Source organism: Anser brachyrhynchus (genome assembly GCF_964034855.1).
Source record: "Anser brachyrhynchus genome assembly, chromosome: 1".
Lineage (NCBI taxonomy): Eukaryota > Metazoa > Chordata > Aves > Anseriformes > Anatidae > Anser > Anser brachyrhynchus.
Window position 1 is genome coordinate 81,446,431 of NC_137694.1, and position 14,161 is coordinate 81,460,591.

The 14,161-nt window shown below is 40.2% G+C and overlaps 1 protein-coding gene across 4 annotated transcripts in view; it reads left to right on the top strand.

Moving 5' to 3' along the window:
- The window catches only part of LOC308201029 (uncharacterized protein), an 87,141-nt gene extending 82,226 nt beyond the window's left edge, over positions 1-4,915 (top strand). For all 4 annotated transcript variants that reach the window (XR_013956003.1, XR_013956004.1, XR_013956005.1 and 1 more), the window contains one exon: positions 770-4,915. Coding sequence is in view for 1 of the 4 variants with exons in the window: in XM_080607750.1 (XP_080463876.1) it covers positions 770-825 (56 nt within the window). In the remaining 3 variants the exon portion in view is untranslated. The remainder of the gene's footprint in view (positions 1-769) is intronic.
- The last annotated feature ends 9,246 nt before the right edge of the window (positions 4,916-14,161 follow it).

The following is a 14,161-nucleotide window of genomic DNA, read 5'->3' on the forward strand; positions in this document are numbered from 1 at the left end:
GGCTAGAATTTGTTCCACGGGTGATGAGCAACAGCATTGTTGCATATTTTTAAATTTATTTATTTATTATTATCATTACTTTCATTTCCTTTTCTATCCTATTAAAGTCTTTTTATCTCAACCCATGAGCTTCAACTTCTTTTCCTACCAATTCTCTCCCCCATTGCACTCGAGGTGGGGCGGGGAGTGAGTGAACAGCTGTGTGGTCCTTAGCTGCCTACCAGGTTAAACCACAACATAGGTCTTTCTTAGTGATATCTTCCACATCTGTGTCAAAGACAGAAGGCTTGCTTTCATGGCTATTGGTTCCCACCCAGTATGCCAATTCCTATTTTCTTTGAGGCTGAACGATATTGCAATTGAATGAGACCACTCTTGTCACTTGCATATCATTGCATGCTGCTACTGCGCATTAGGCAAGAGGGAAAATAAATCAGCAGACTAGATTCTAAACTGGTATAAATCATCTGATCTCAGGTAATGCTTGGTGAACTATGTCTACATGTAGCAGGAGCTGGCTGATACTCTTCCTCAGTCAGTCCTGCCAGATGTCCTTCTTTGTTTAAAGGTTATGAAAATACATCCTTGGGGTACGTTTGTATGCGAAATGATAGTAACTGGGAGAAGATGACATAGTAGGTAGCCTGTAATTCCAAGAGAACAAATTTTGAGCTTTCTTATGTTCTGCATTACTACTGCTGAACAACTGCACCAAATATACTGCTGTAATGTTGCTAATGGGTATCTTTTTTTTTTTTTTTCTTTTCAGGGTTTGTTTATATTGAAAGAAAGTCCCTGATTGTGAAAGCTATAATGATACTTTGAAATGTCTGGACCTTCCACTTTACAGGGGAAATATTGTGCTGCAACACATCTCCAGATGTTGAATTCGTTCTATCAAAATGTGTGCTGGGCTATCTTATGTTGAAATCTAAGAGGGAGGAAATCCTCCAGTTCTTTGTTATGTTGTTATCAAGACAGGGCTGGAAGAACTAAAACAAAAGTTCCTCCTAAAAAATAATAATAAAAAATCCCCCATTGCAAAATCCAAAAAGTCAAAAGGAAAAAAAAAAAAAAAGGAGAAAAATAAATCTCTTCTAAAGGAATTACTCCATTAAATAATTTCACAAAGGGCCTGTGCCAGACTGCAGTCCCTTGTAATAACCTAACTATAATGATTCACTCAGTCAAGAGCTCACGAGTTGTCAATAACCACTGTATTTCACGGACTTTTCAGATTCAGTAAGAAGTAGCAAATTAAGGATCAGTAAAAGCTCATATATACTATAGGCCATTTGTTTTTTTCCTGACCACTTCACAATACTTTTGAGGAGTTGGATGTCGTGATTTGATAGGCTACTCTGGACAGGAAAAGAGTCCCAGCGCCACTAATGCTGCTCAGAACAATCTGAGTTATGGATGGATCTTCAAATTTGGTGTGTTGTCCATTCTCCTGACTATGCTTGCTGCTCCAAAACACATCGTCAAAATCTGTGTACCAAATCATACCTTACCAAAAACACAATGAGGATAAGACTCAGCCATCAGCAACTCATGACCAATTGCTGTGAGATTCAAATTTCTATTTTCTCCACTGAGGAAAAAAAGTCTTTAACCTCTTTGGATGTGCTTTAACACATACATGTTGGACTTCGCTGCCTTTTCTGCTCCTCCCCTAAGCTTTTAACTCTCCCCACATGTAAATAAATATTTGTTCTTTATTCCTGAACTGCAATAGTCATTGATATTTTTGTGAGAGAAGTAGAAGGACTTGGGAACACAGAAAAAAAAAAGCTCCTCAGGGGATTTACAGACTACAATTGTTTGTACATAGAGCAATCATTAAATAAAAAATTAATAGCAACAAGAAGAAGAATATGTTTATGAATGGATTATTAAAACATGTTTATTGAGATGGTGGGCAGACCTCTTAAATCTACAAAAGTGCCTCAGAAAGCCAAGCATTTAAATACATTTTCACTAGGAACATGTCAGATTTATGTGACCCATTTTCTGTCCCTCCTAGGTAAGTCCAGCTCTGAACTCACTTCTTTTCCTTTTTTACAGTCCTCTGTACAATGACCTGATACATTCCTGATACAAGGAAGGAATATGCCTTTGCCCCTAGAATACAGAGGAAGAACAGAAAAAAGTTTACATAAGGGCTTTTCTGTTGGAGTTGAGGGCATGAGGGAGAGAAGATGGTTATGAATGGTTTGGAAATGTACTAGAACAAATTCATTTGTTAAAAATGTTATTTCCCAGTTACTTCATTCAAGTTGATTTGCAGTAAACACTAAGATGTCATTCCCTAAAAAAAAAAAAAAAAAAAAAAAAAAAAAAAAGGGTCTTATTCCTGAAAGCATTATTTACTTATAGGATACTCTACCAGTATAGAATAGCAAGCGAGCAAGTGTTTGGAAAACTCCAGGTACTTAAAAACCATTGAAAGTTAAATTCTCTGTCATCTTTCCTCTCTTCTAAGATCATAAAGTTTACAGGGTGGAAGATAGGGGGAAAAAATACATGGGGTCTGCTTTGTGCAATCACAAAGGTAATTCATGAACATATACATGCATGCATACATACATATATATGTAAAAAAAAAAACTTGCTAGAATGTAAGTGGAATGAGCATTATATCTATGGGTGAGAAAAGCTGTTACTGATTGTTTAACTGTGTAGTAGTAAATTAGACTGAGGCTGAGGTCAATCTGATAGGTGACGAAAGATCTCTACGTGAGAAATGAAATAAATACAAGTACAGAAAGTATGAATGAGAGAAGCCAGAAGCAGAACAGGAGTATTGTCTGAGTGACTGTCAGTTAGCAGAGGTGTCATCACAACTCTTCATTTATATAGTAGCAAGGGCAATGATTACTTCACATGAAAAACATGAGAATGAGAAATAAACTGACTTTTTCATCTCTGAGTGTTTTTCTTTCATATTATTCCGGGGTAGCAAAAGTTCTAGGGAAATATCTGTGGCCTTAAGAGCTATTAAAGAACAGATCAGTGAAAAATGCATTAGAACATCTCTTTATAAAAGTTAAAACCAGTGGTATTAACTAATTTTGAAACTTTATTAGTTAAGTAGCATTAACTAATTTTGAAACTTTATTTTTATGGATGCACTTTGAAACTTTATTTTTTTTTTGATGTACTACAAAAAATGCAGTTTTCATCTGCTTTGTCCATTGCTTAAATGGATAGGTGGTATGTAAAAAAATATAGTTCCATAGAGATGTGCAAATGTTTATGGCTTAGTTTGAAGCACATTTCCTAGTTTTATCTTCTCCTGTATATAATAACTGATAGTATTAAAATAAGAATGAATGGTTTCTCTAACCAGTTGCTCGCAGCATTTTAAAATTTAGATTTAATATTTTAATTTCTTTTGGGACACTTACGAAAATTTATTTTGGTCCATTATTGAGTGGTGAGCTTACATTTGCTCTCAAGTTACTAAGCTTTCAAATTGTGTTTTTCTAACATTCTTCAAAAGCATTTGAAGTCATAACCTTCAAATCTGATCCATTTATCATTTTTACATATCAAGCCAAATCTGAGTACATACATGAGCTGATTTTGTAAGCATGTAATTTTTTCCCCAAATATTTTTATTAAAACGTTGACCTTAACTCCTAACATAATGGGGATATCTACTCTTGTCATAGTTAAACTTTATAAGTTCTAGAATGTGAGGATTCAGTGTACAAATACCAAGCCAAGCAGTAAGAGTTTGATACATTTTGCTGACATATCTAACCAAACTGGTGAACAAAAATACTCAAATCAGACTATGAAACATTATATAATGATAGCCAAAGAAAGGTTATTTACATGAAGGGTGTGTTTATATTTACAAGCTTTTCAAGAGATAGAGCTCTGGTCTAGAGAACCTCTAATAAAAACTCCATGATTCTGATTTTGCAGGATCTACAGCTCGAATTGGAATAGATGATAACCTTCCTCTCAAAAACATATGACTTTTTTTCTGTTTCTTTTTTTTTTTTTTTAAGTACCAATACTTATTTTAAATTGGTTTTAAATGCTTCATATGTTAACTAGGTGGCAGTAAGCAAATTTTAAAAAGTCTTTCTCACCCTGATGCCAAATTCTCAACAGAATTGTTAGCAGAAAAACAGGGAAAATATCACCAGCTGGCACAAAAATAAATAAATAAATAAATAAATAAACAAAAATCTTAGTAGACTACTATAGGCAAAGACTGACTAATTATTCAGTATTATACAGCACAGTTAGTTTAAAATATAAAAATCTGTCATTTGGGGCCAGCTTTAATTTTATCATTAACCCAGGAATAAAGCCAGCCTCTTTGCTGTTGTTTTTTCCCCTACACGTACTGACTAAGGCATGCTTAACTCCCATCCCAAATCTTTGTTCCCTTCATTATGAAACTAGTATTAATCTTCCTACAAAACAGAAGATACTTCTCTGCCTTCAGCATGATGAGAGGAATTGATATGGCTGATAACAATCAGTTATTCACTACTGTGTGAGGGGATTGGTAACAGAGCAAAATGTTAATGAAGGATTAGGTGTTAGATCTGGGATCTGGGAAAGATCACTTCAGAGATTATTTAAAATATGTTAAATCTTTCCTCTGGCAACAAAATCACCACCTGAGTGAAAAGGACATCAGCAAGGAGACTAAATCTCATCTCCTGCCTGCCAGCATTTCACTCAGTGACTCCCATCAAGTCAGCACAAAAATATGCCACCGCACATGGATGTTGTTCAGTTTCTAAAACAAATAAACATCCAGGCAAATGTCTCCATAGGATAAAATACAGCAGACTGAAGTCTCCACACCTGGTCATATAAGCAGGGTTTTACTCTGAGGAAAGTGGGCCCTCTAGGATGAGGTAGACGGAGTTTTAGTGGCAGTGCAGTTGTGGGATCCAGCTCCTGTCTGGTTGCTGGTTGTTGGGCTGGAGTGAGGTCTCATGCTAGGCTAAGGCCCTAGAAATGGGTTTCTCCAGCCTAATGCCTCACATATTTCTTAACTTTACTTTGGCTCTGTATACAGATTTTCACACAGACAAGCTCCCCAGACTAAGCCTCTGAGCTGGGACGAAGTCATATTCTGAATCAGTAGTGCATGCTTTCAAAAGGAGATTTTCACCCCAGGATTCTCATATTCAGTGTGTGTAGTTCAATATCCCAGATGCATTGTACTGGGCACACAAAACTTCAAGTCCCCAAAATGCTGGTCTGCTAGAAATTTTGACCTGCAGCCCTTTAAATTAACATAAAAGTTTTCACCTACATTTTTTCTTTATCTCATATTGAAATATGAGTGAAGAGAAAAGCTTAAAAATCTGGCAAGGAACAGAACACCTTCTAAAAGCAAAGAAGGTCTGGGTGCCTCCTGGTGCCTGAGGTCTAAATCCTTGTTTTACGGAGTCCAGCATGCTATTCCCATTTCTAGGAGACAGTTCCTACCCTCTTACAAAATAAACAGATGTAAATTTTGAGAGCCAAATTCCCAGAGTTTGGTATCCAACCAGAAGACAGACAAACAGGCATATTATATATGGCTTAATGTAATATATGAGCATGGGAGCAATATTTATCCCTCTTTGGCATATGTCTTTACTCATGACTAGGAAAAAAAAAAAAGGATAGGCCAATTTTCAATAATTCATACAGAATTTCTCCTAGCCAACAGCTATCTTGTTGCCTTGTCACTTTTAGGCTACTGAAGTAGGTAAAGACAGAAACAACCCAGTCATATTAAACAGTTCTTCTGTTGGACATGAATCATTTGCTACTCCCACAGTTCAACCACCTTTGACAACAAAACAATGGGTTCCCTTCTGCATTTTTCAATTTTGCTACATACACCAGCTTAAATAGTATAAAGTGAACAGGAATATAAGGTCTTTTCACTATTTCCACTAATCTGCCTTTATTAGAACAAATCTAATCTTTATTAGAACAAATATTCTCAGGGATTAGGGCCATACAAAGTCTGTTATACTCTCTGTCACACTGTTCCTGATTTTAACACTAAAGCGTAGAAATAGAGTTGAAAAGAAATTACTTGCATCCAAATCAGAGATTATCCGTTAAATGCTGTTAAGTACCATATGCCAAACAGGTTTCAGTGCTTGATGAATAGTTCCTGTGAGTGCTGCCCTTGAGACAGGCCAGTCACTGTCCTGACTGCCCTGGAGCCCACAAACTTTTCAGGGAAGAAGTAAAAGGAGTAGACAGCAGGCTGGGAACTGTTTCAGACTTTATTATCATTCCTGAAATTTCATGAAGTTCATTAGAGAAATGATGTTTGTGGGTGTTGATTGCGTTGGGTTTTCTTCTCTTCATAAACTGCAAATATGCAATTTGCAGTTGGGTAGGCAGACAATGCCCACAGCTAGTGTGTTCTGGGCAGAGAACACTCTGTGGCATTCACTTAAATACAGCTTCATTTAAATTTTCATTTCATTTCTATTCAGCTGGTTATCTAAATGTGTTTTGCAAGTGACAATTTAGAGTTGGAGACAACATACTTTTTCCTAAACAGAAGTCACGTAGCCTCAAGCCACTGTATTAATCTGTGATGTATTTAGTATATTCAGCCTGTGCAGGCTGAAGCAGAAAGGATAGATTGTAGAGAGCAGAACTGCAGCATAGTCTTAGAATGCAAAAGCCAGAAAAATAAATACATAAATAAATAAATAAATAGAAATAAAAAATCTGTGTCCAGCAGCCACACCAAAGAACTTTTTTTTTTTTTTTTTTGTGCTTATTACCAACAAATCTTGTCACATTATTTTAACTGTGAGAACTACATAGGCATTTGGGTATTGGGTTTACATGGCAAAGGTTTGGTAGAGGGAAGACTCCAGGGGTGGCCTCTGTGAGTCCAGAAGCTGCCCCATGCTAGGTAAAAGCCAGTTCTAGATGGCTCCAAAAGGGACCTGCTGAAAGCTGAGCCAATGAGCAACATTGGTTGCACATCTGTGAGAGCATATTTAAGAAATAAATAAATAAATAAAAATGCTGTGCAACAGCAGCTGGGAAAGAAAAGTGAGAGAAACAGCTCTGCAGACATCAATGTCAGTGAAGAAGGAGGGGAGGTGCTCCAGGCACTGTAGCAGAAGTAACCCTGCAGCCCATTGAGAGGGCCAGGGTGGCGCAGACTGTTCCCCTGCAACCTGTGGTGCATCATGGTGGAGCATATCTCCATGCTGCAGCCCGTGGAGGAGCCCATTTTGGAGCAGGTGGACCTGGCCTGAAGGAGGCTGTAGTCCACAGAGAACTCCTGTAGGAGCAAGCAGAATCTGTGCCAGAACTGCAGCCCATGGAGAGGAGCCTGTGGTGGGAGCTGCTGCCCATGAGAGAAGCATGATGGAGCAGTTCACTCTTGAAGGTTGGACCCCACAGTATGGACCGAGGTCGGAATTCTTGAAGAGCTGCAGTTTGTGGGAAGCCCATGTAGGATCAGTTTGGGAAGGATGGCATCCCATGGAAGGGACCATGCTGGAGCAGAGGAAGAGCGTGAGGATGAAGGAATATCGGAGGTGAAGTGTTATGGACCAACCACAACTCCCATTCCCTATTCCCCTGAGCTGCTCAGGGGGAGGAGGTAGAAGAGGGTTGATAGGGGGGAAAGTGTTTGCTTTTAATTTGTCACTGCTCTAGTCTGTTAATAATAAGCAATAAACTATACTATTCTCCCTATGCTGAGTCTATATTGTCCACGATGGTACTTGGTGAGTGATCTTCTTGCCCTTACCTCAACCCCTGAGCCTTTTTTCATTGTATTTTGTCCGCCCTGTTCCTTTGAGAAGGGGGAGTGAGAGAGTGGTGTGCTGGAGTTTAGCTAGTCATCAGTATAAAGCCACCACAGTATGATAGGTCTTCACAAATGGAGAGTGCAGTAACATGGTAATTTCCTGAGACAGTCTGCCTAAAAGTTAGTTTTACAGGTCCAAAATTACAACATGGGTACCTGTCTAAAAGTAAAAGGATAAGATCATAGGTGATGTGAAGGGTAGCTGGATGGACACATTCTTTGTATATGTTGGGCCATGAGAGAGACTGAGTATGCCATAGCCAAACTGTAACCCGCCCAACTACAGAATAGAATTAATGTAACTATGAGATATAGCCCATGCTCAAAATGAAACACTTGTGCTGAAAGAGGCTTTTCATGGAGCAGATAAACACTGAAATTCTGTTATCCAAAGTGTTATTTACCCTTTAGTCCTGCTAATGACAGAGAACTTTTAACAATCAATTCTTGATGTCTTCTGTTCCTTTTTCTCTAAATGATGTCATCCTCTCCCTCCTGATGAAGACAAACTCATACCAATCCTAGGGTTCTAATTCCTAAAAGTGCATATATGTTTAATGGAAATGGGGCAGAAATCTAGAGTCTCCCTCATAACTGAGTGCCTTTATCACTAGAATATGAGGTCACTTTTACACTTTTATCTTGCTCTTCTGCAGAACTATCCTTCTATCTTCTATCTTCTTCTTCCTTCTATCTATCTTCTTCTGAAGACTATCGAAAAGGCAGCTTTAGCAATGAAGCACAATCAAGAGTACGCAGCAATTACAATACACATCTAAGGTACAGGAGACTGTCCCGGAAGGGTGTTGGAATTGAGTCTCCCACATCCTTGGTGAATGCTCTAACTTGTAGTTTATCCAAATGGATACATCTACAACTTTAAGGAGCTTCGGGGGAACAAAACGTAGGTGAGAATTTAGGCATTTCTAAAGAGCAGTAGACAATTAACTGGATTCATTATGGCTGAAGTTTTAGAGTTAAGCACTTAGAGGTGGTTTTAGCACACATTGTGGGGGTTGGTTGTCCTATTCATATGTGTATGTGTGTGGTGGGGGGTAGGGGTGGATTTTGGATGTGCGGGTGCTTCATCTTTTTTCTCTTAACTGAGTACTATATACAGCTGCTTCCCAGATGCCCTGCTAACTTCCCATAGATGTCTGAGCAAAAAGACATAAAGGTGTGCATGGCACTCAAATGCTTAGTAACGTTTGGAAGAACAGAAGGAATAGCGGTGAAATATCACCACTCTGATGTCTTTTCCACTTAACCCGGCGGGGCAGGGTGCAGTCACTTGCCGAGGCGATCAGCCCGGGGGCAGACGTGTCCTGCAGGGAGCGGGGGATGGCAGTGGGCAGGGGGGTCCCTACACCGAGGCCACTCGAGGGAGCCCCCAGGACCTGGCAGCCCTCACAACGTCCGCTGGCGAGGCTTAGGCAGAGCCGGGAGAGGCCCTGCTCTGTCGTACAACGGCAGCCCCTGGGGAGCACGGCATGGCAGGGCACACAGGGCAGAGGATCCCTCCCCCCTCAGGAGACCAGCACACCTCCCAGACAGCAAACCCCACCGCGGTCTCCACCAGGCAGAAAGCTTTTGCCAAAAGGACTGGCAACCCAGACCCACTATCTGCCCCAAAATGTGGCCGTTCAGGTCTCCAGCTGCAAGGTGTGTCTGAGATCCTGCCTGCATATTTTGTGAGCAGGTGGAGGAACTGATCAGCCTGGTGGCAGAGTTCAAGGAGGAGGTGGAGAAATTAAGGACCACCCCACCTCCCCAGGTGCCTTTACACAATAGGTTTGAGGATTTGAAGTTTGAGGGACAGGTAGATGAGGATGTGGTAGAATTGCTTAGGGCACGGAAGTTGACTCCATGCCTCAAGACTTCCTCCACCTAGAAGGAAAGAAGGGTAATGGTTGTAGGTGTGATATATGGAGTAATAATTCGTGTCAAGAAGATGGTTGATGTTAATAAAGAAGGGGGAGATGTGGGAGTGTGGCCATGGGAGTCGACAAGCCCCATGGTTGGTGATAACATCGGACTCTTAACGATGAGGCCATCAGGAATGTAAAGAGTTTAGGGGGAACAAAGAAGGGTGATTCAGGAGACGCCGTGCCGTCTCGGGTTGCTTGTTCTCCCGCCGTTAAGGCATGGAAGTTACTGGGGGTTTGCTGGTTGCCGGGCAAAGTTGTTCGACCAATGAAGAGTTAGTGGAAAAGGACTGCTGTGGGGCGAATGGTATAAGAAGGGAGCCTGTCCTCAGTATGGGATGCAACACGATATGATGTTCTGTCATCAATAAAGTAGTAGCAGTTACTGATCCTAAAAGAACCCTGGTGTCCGTGTGGTCGTTACGCCACAAATGGCACCCGAACAGGGACCTGAAGAAAAACAGGGACATAAACAACAGGAACAGGGACAGGCTAACAGAACGGGGACCAGGACAGGAACAGGGACATTGATCGCCTAATGAAGATAGGTTCGGCCAAACTCAGCAAACCGCTCTAAGAAGCTCGTACAGAAAGTCGCTGGAAATACGCGCATCGGAGCTGGAAGGAAGCTCAAGCTGAGAGAAGCGGACCCGCGCACACAACTGCCCCTCGCTGGCTGAAGGTAAGCAGTTGCGTCCTATGGGGAATCATACGTCCTTAGAAACAAAGACTTTCCTGGTAACCTTACAGCTTATTCCCTTTATTAACAGTCAGACAGTTTATGATCCTGAAACATGGGACCAAACTGAGGTCAAGGTGTGGGACTCAGCTACTAAAAACGACAAGGTTGTGGTGGTATTGCTCGACACCTGGCGAGCAGTCTCTGAGGCCTTGAAGAGCCATATGCGACCACAATCAGAAACGTGTGGTTTGCCAGATAGTGAGGGAGCTGCGGGCTCATCCACCGATCCTTCTGCTACACCATCGGCCCCCCCGGCGCTGCCGCCATCGCAGGCCTTTGCTGTTATGCCCCCTGGTGACCTGGACATTCCTTTTGATCCAGGCCCTATAGGCCCTGAAAAGGAGCCGGATCTGTTTCCCTTCGATCCGGGAGGAATAGGGTACATAAGGCCCGAAGGCCGAGTTGCTTAATAACTTAAAGCGGTACATATTGTTCCCACGACTAGCCCTGGAATTCTCCGGTATTTGTAATAAAGAAAAGGAATGGAAAATGGAGACTGTTATATGATCTGAGAAAAAATAAGTCATGGAAGATATGGGAGCACTTCAACCAGGATTACCAACTCCAGCTATGCTCCCCCAGTCATGGACATTAATAGTAATAGACTTAAAGGATTGTTTGTTAAACACTTGCCAGAATTCGGAAAACTTTGCCATGTTTATGTTTCAATTGATACCTCTTCTGATTATACATATGTATAGGCATACTCGGGTTTCTTATGAATATGTAAAAGCAACGTTCTATATATTTAGAAAGTTCGACGGTTGTGTGTGCGTGTTGGTAAGCATAGACTCCCCGTGCACCCAGCGCTGTTTACTTGCCTTTTATAAATATTACTAAATTCAGATTGAGTTGTATCTTCATTTATAACATAGGCAACTCCCTTCTAAGGGGAACAGAGGGCCCCATATGTCGGCCGGACCCTACCTGTGGGGAAGTCTGCTGCCTACCTGGGGCCCAGGTCAGGGACATTACCAGCAAACTTCCTGGCCTGGTTCACCCCTCCGATTATTACCCCTTAGTGATAATTCAGGCTGGCAGCAATGAAATCACTAAGAGAAGCCTAAATACTATCAAAAGGGACTTAAAGGATAGGGGCAGTTACTGGATGGAGTGGGAGTGCAGGTGGTATTTTCCTCCGTCCCTTCAGTGGTGGGGAGGGATGCTGAGCAGACCTGAAAAGTCTGGCTGATTAATACATGGCTGAGAGGCTGGTGCCATTGCAGGATTTTTTTTTTTTAATATTTTTTTTTGACCATGGTGCTGTTTACTTGACACCTGGCCTGATGGCTGCAGATGAATCCCACCTGTATCAAAGGGGGAAAAGGATCCCAGCCCAGGAGCTGGCAGGGCTCCTTGAAAGGGCTATAAACTAGGTATGAAATGATGAGAATGAAATTAGGCTAATTATAAACTAAGGTTTTATAGGGTTAGTGATGCAACTAAAAAAAAGCAATTATGATGCAATAAATACAATTATATGAATGTGTTAATACACATGTAGAAGTGCACACATTTTATGCATTTAAGAATCTACAACATTTCTATATCATATTCTTCTATTAAATATCCAGGTAAATACAGAATATGTGTTGATAAGATGAAGCATAAATGAACTGTTGCTCTTTCTTTGAAACTTTCTGATTAATTTACAGCCAGCTGTCAGGACAGCCATCTCCAGCTAATCAGAACAATCTTGCTTCTAGACAACCATACCAATTGTCTCTTTTTAAATAGGTAATAATTATTAGCCCTGAAAAGCTGAATAAATCATTTCTTTGACATTATGTTGTAAAATTATCATAATTTGGTTCATAGCCTATCATCAAACAATTTCCATTTTCATTAAGATTATATATAATGTTCCCAAATTGTATTTGTACCACGTTTGGTTAGGTGTTATGTTGACAGCCAATATAATAAACTCAGAGATGCAGTACCTCAGGCATTTGTTCATATGAATATTGTGGACCCATCTTCTTAGGCTCCATGGAATAAGATAGGCAGTTCCTTGAGCAGTAATTTGTACAGCTGACATGTTTGTCATCAGGATTTTGGACTGTCATGACACAAAGATTTCGCTTCATAGATCTAACTCCTGTCACGTGTCAATGTCTTGATAGAAAAATTTGTGCTGACTAGTGCCAAAGAAAGATAATGTAGAGAATAAGACATGTTCAAAGGGATTTGGCTTCACAAAGACAAGAAGGAATGTGTTTAGGCTACTGTAATGAAAGATTTTCCTCACGCATTATGTCCTGCTTAGAGTGCTGTGAGCACTGAGATGGCATCTTCAGTGCCAGAGTCTTACTCCAACTAAAGATTTGCTGTTTGTTAGCAACTGAACGTAAACAGGTGTTGACGCCTTAGTAAGCAAATAAGAAGCTAAAGAAGTGCTCTTTGATGTCTTCCTTTATTTCTTGCCCAAGGTGTTCACTGAACAGCAAAGAAAAACAACTTCAACCCAAGCATGCCTTCCCTCCTGGAGTTTGGGGACTAGTACATTTTGGAGGGATAAATACATTGCTACCTATACCTCCCAGACTGCACTGTACCTGCTGCAGGATTGAAATTTAAAAAACAATACACCAACTGCTTGCTTTATAGCTTTTCCATGTACTAGTTGCCGCAAAGAAGCTGACCCATGATTTTCACTCAACACTAATGTACAGGCTCAGAATTTGAGTAGCACTATTCACTGGAAAGAGTCATTTCAGGACAGAGAGGTATCAAATATATGCTACAAAAAGTATACTAAAGATATTAATTATTTAATTCACAGACTATTCACCATAATTCTCAGATGCGTTTTTGCATTCTTTTTGTTTGGATACTAGGCAATATTAATCATACTAACTTTGCAAATACTGGCAATGGCCCGAAGTAGATGGCTGCTAGCCATGTGGCTCCTGCCTCAAATATGGGTTTATGCAAGACAGCATTGTTTTGCAGCTCTAGTCTCCTCAAGGTATGGTCGTGGCTATCATACTACGTATGCTTAAAATGTTTTCAATATAAAACATGGGCAGAGCTCAAGAGAGTATTTTAAGCCTGCGGAACAGATTCACTTAGTGGAAGCATGGATTGCATTGAACTAAGATTAGTGATAGGAATAGTAAAATCCACATCTTCCCAAATGGATATGAAAGAAATTTAGTACATGTAAATACAGTAAAACTTAATGCCATGCACAGCTCTACTGCTTTCACTGATAAGATGGCTGGCAAATGTTGGTTAAAAATCACAGCTCCTTGTAATGCATATAGGAATCCTTTAATGGCATCTGGGGATGAATGTGGTAATTCTTTAAAAGTATATATCAGCACTCCATTCTTTGGATACTTTGCAGTGCAAGAGAATATCTATGTACTTACTTGAGTTAATTTTGTTTCCTCTTCTGTTTTGCCTTTTTTTTTTTTTGTTAAGGCTGCAAAACACCAACATAACTAACTAAACCTATCTAGGATTTGAATATGTGAATTAATATCTAGACTTTCTACTTAAATAAAAGCATGCTTACTTTCCCCTACTGATGATTTCCAGCCTGCTCTACTTTTTGCCCCTCAGAAATCAGTCAAAATAATGACCTTGGCTTTCCTGGTAACACTGACTACCTGAGAGCTTTTAATTACATTGCAAAAATTAAATTTCTGTCTCTTCATGTATCTT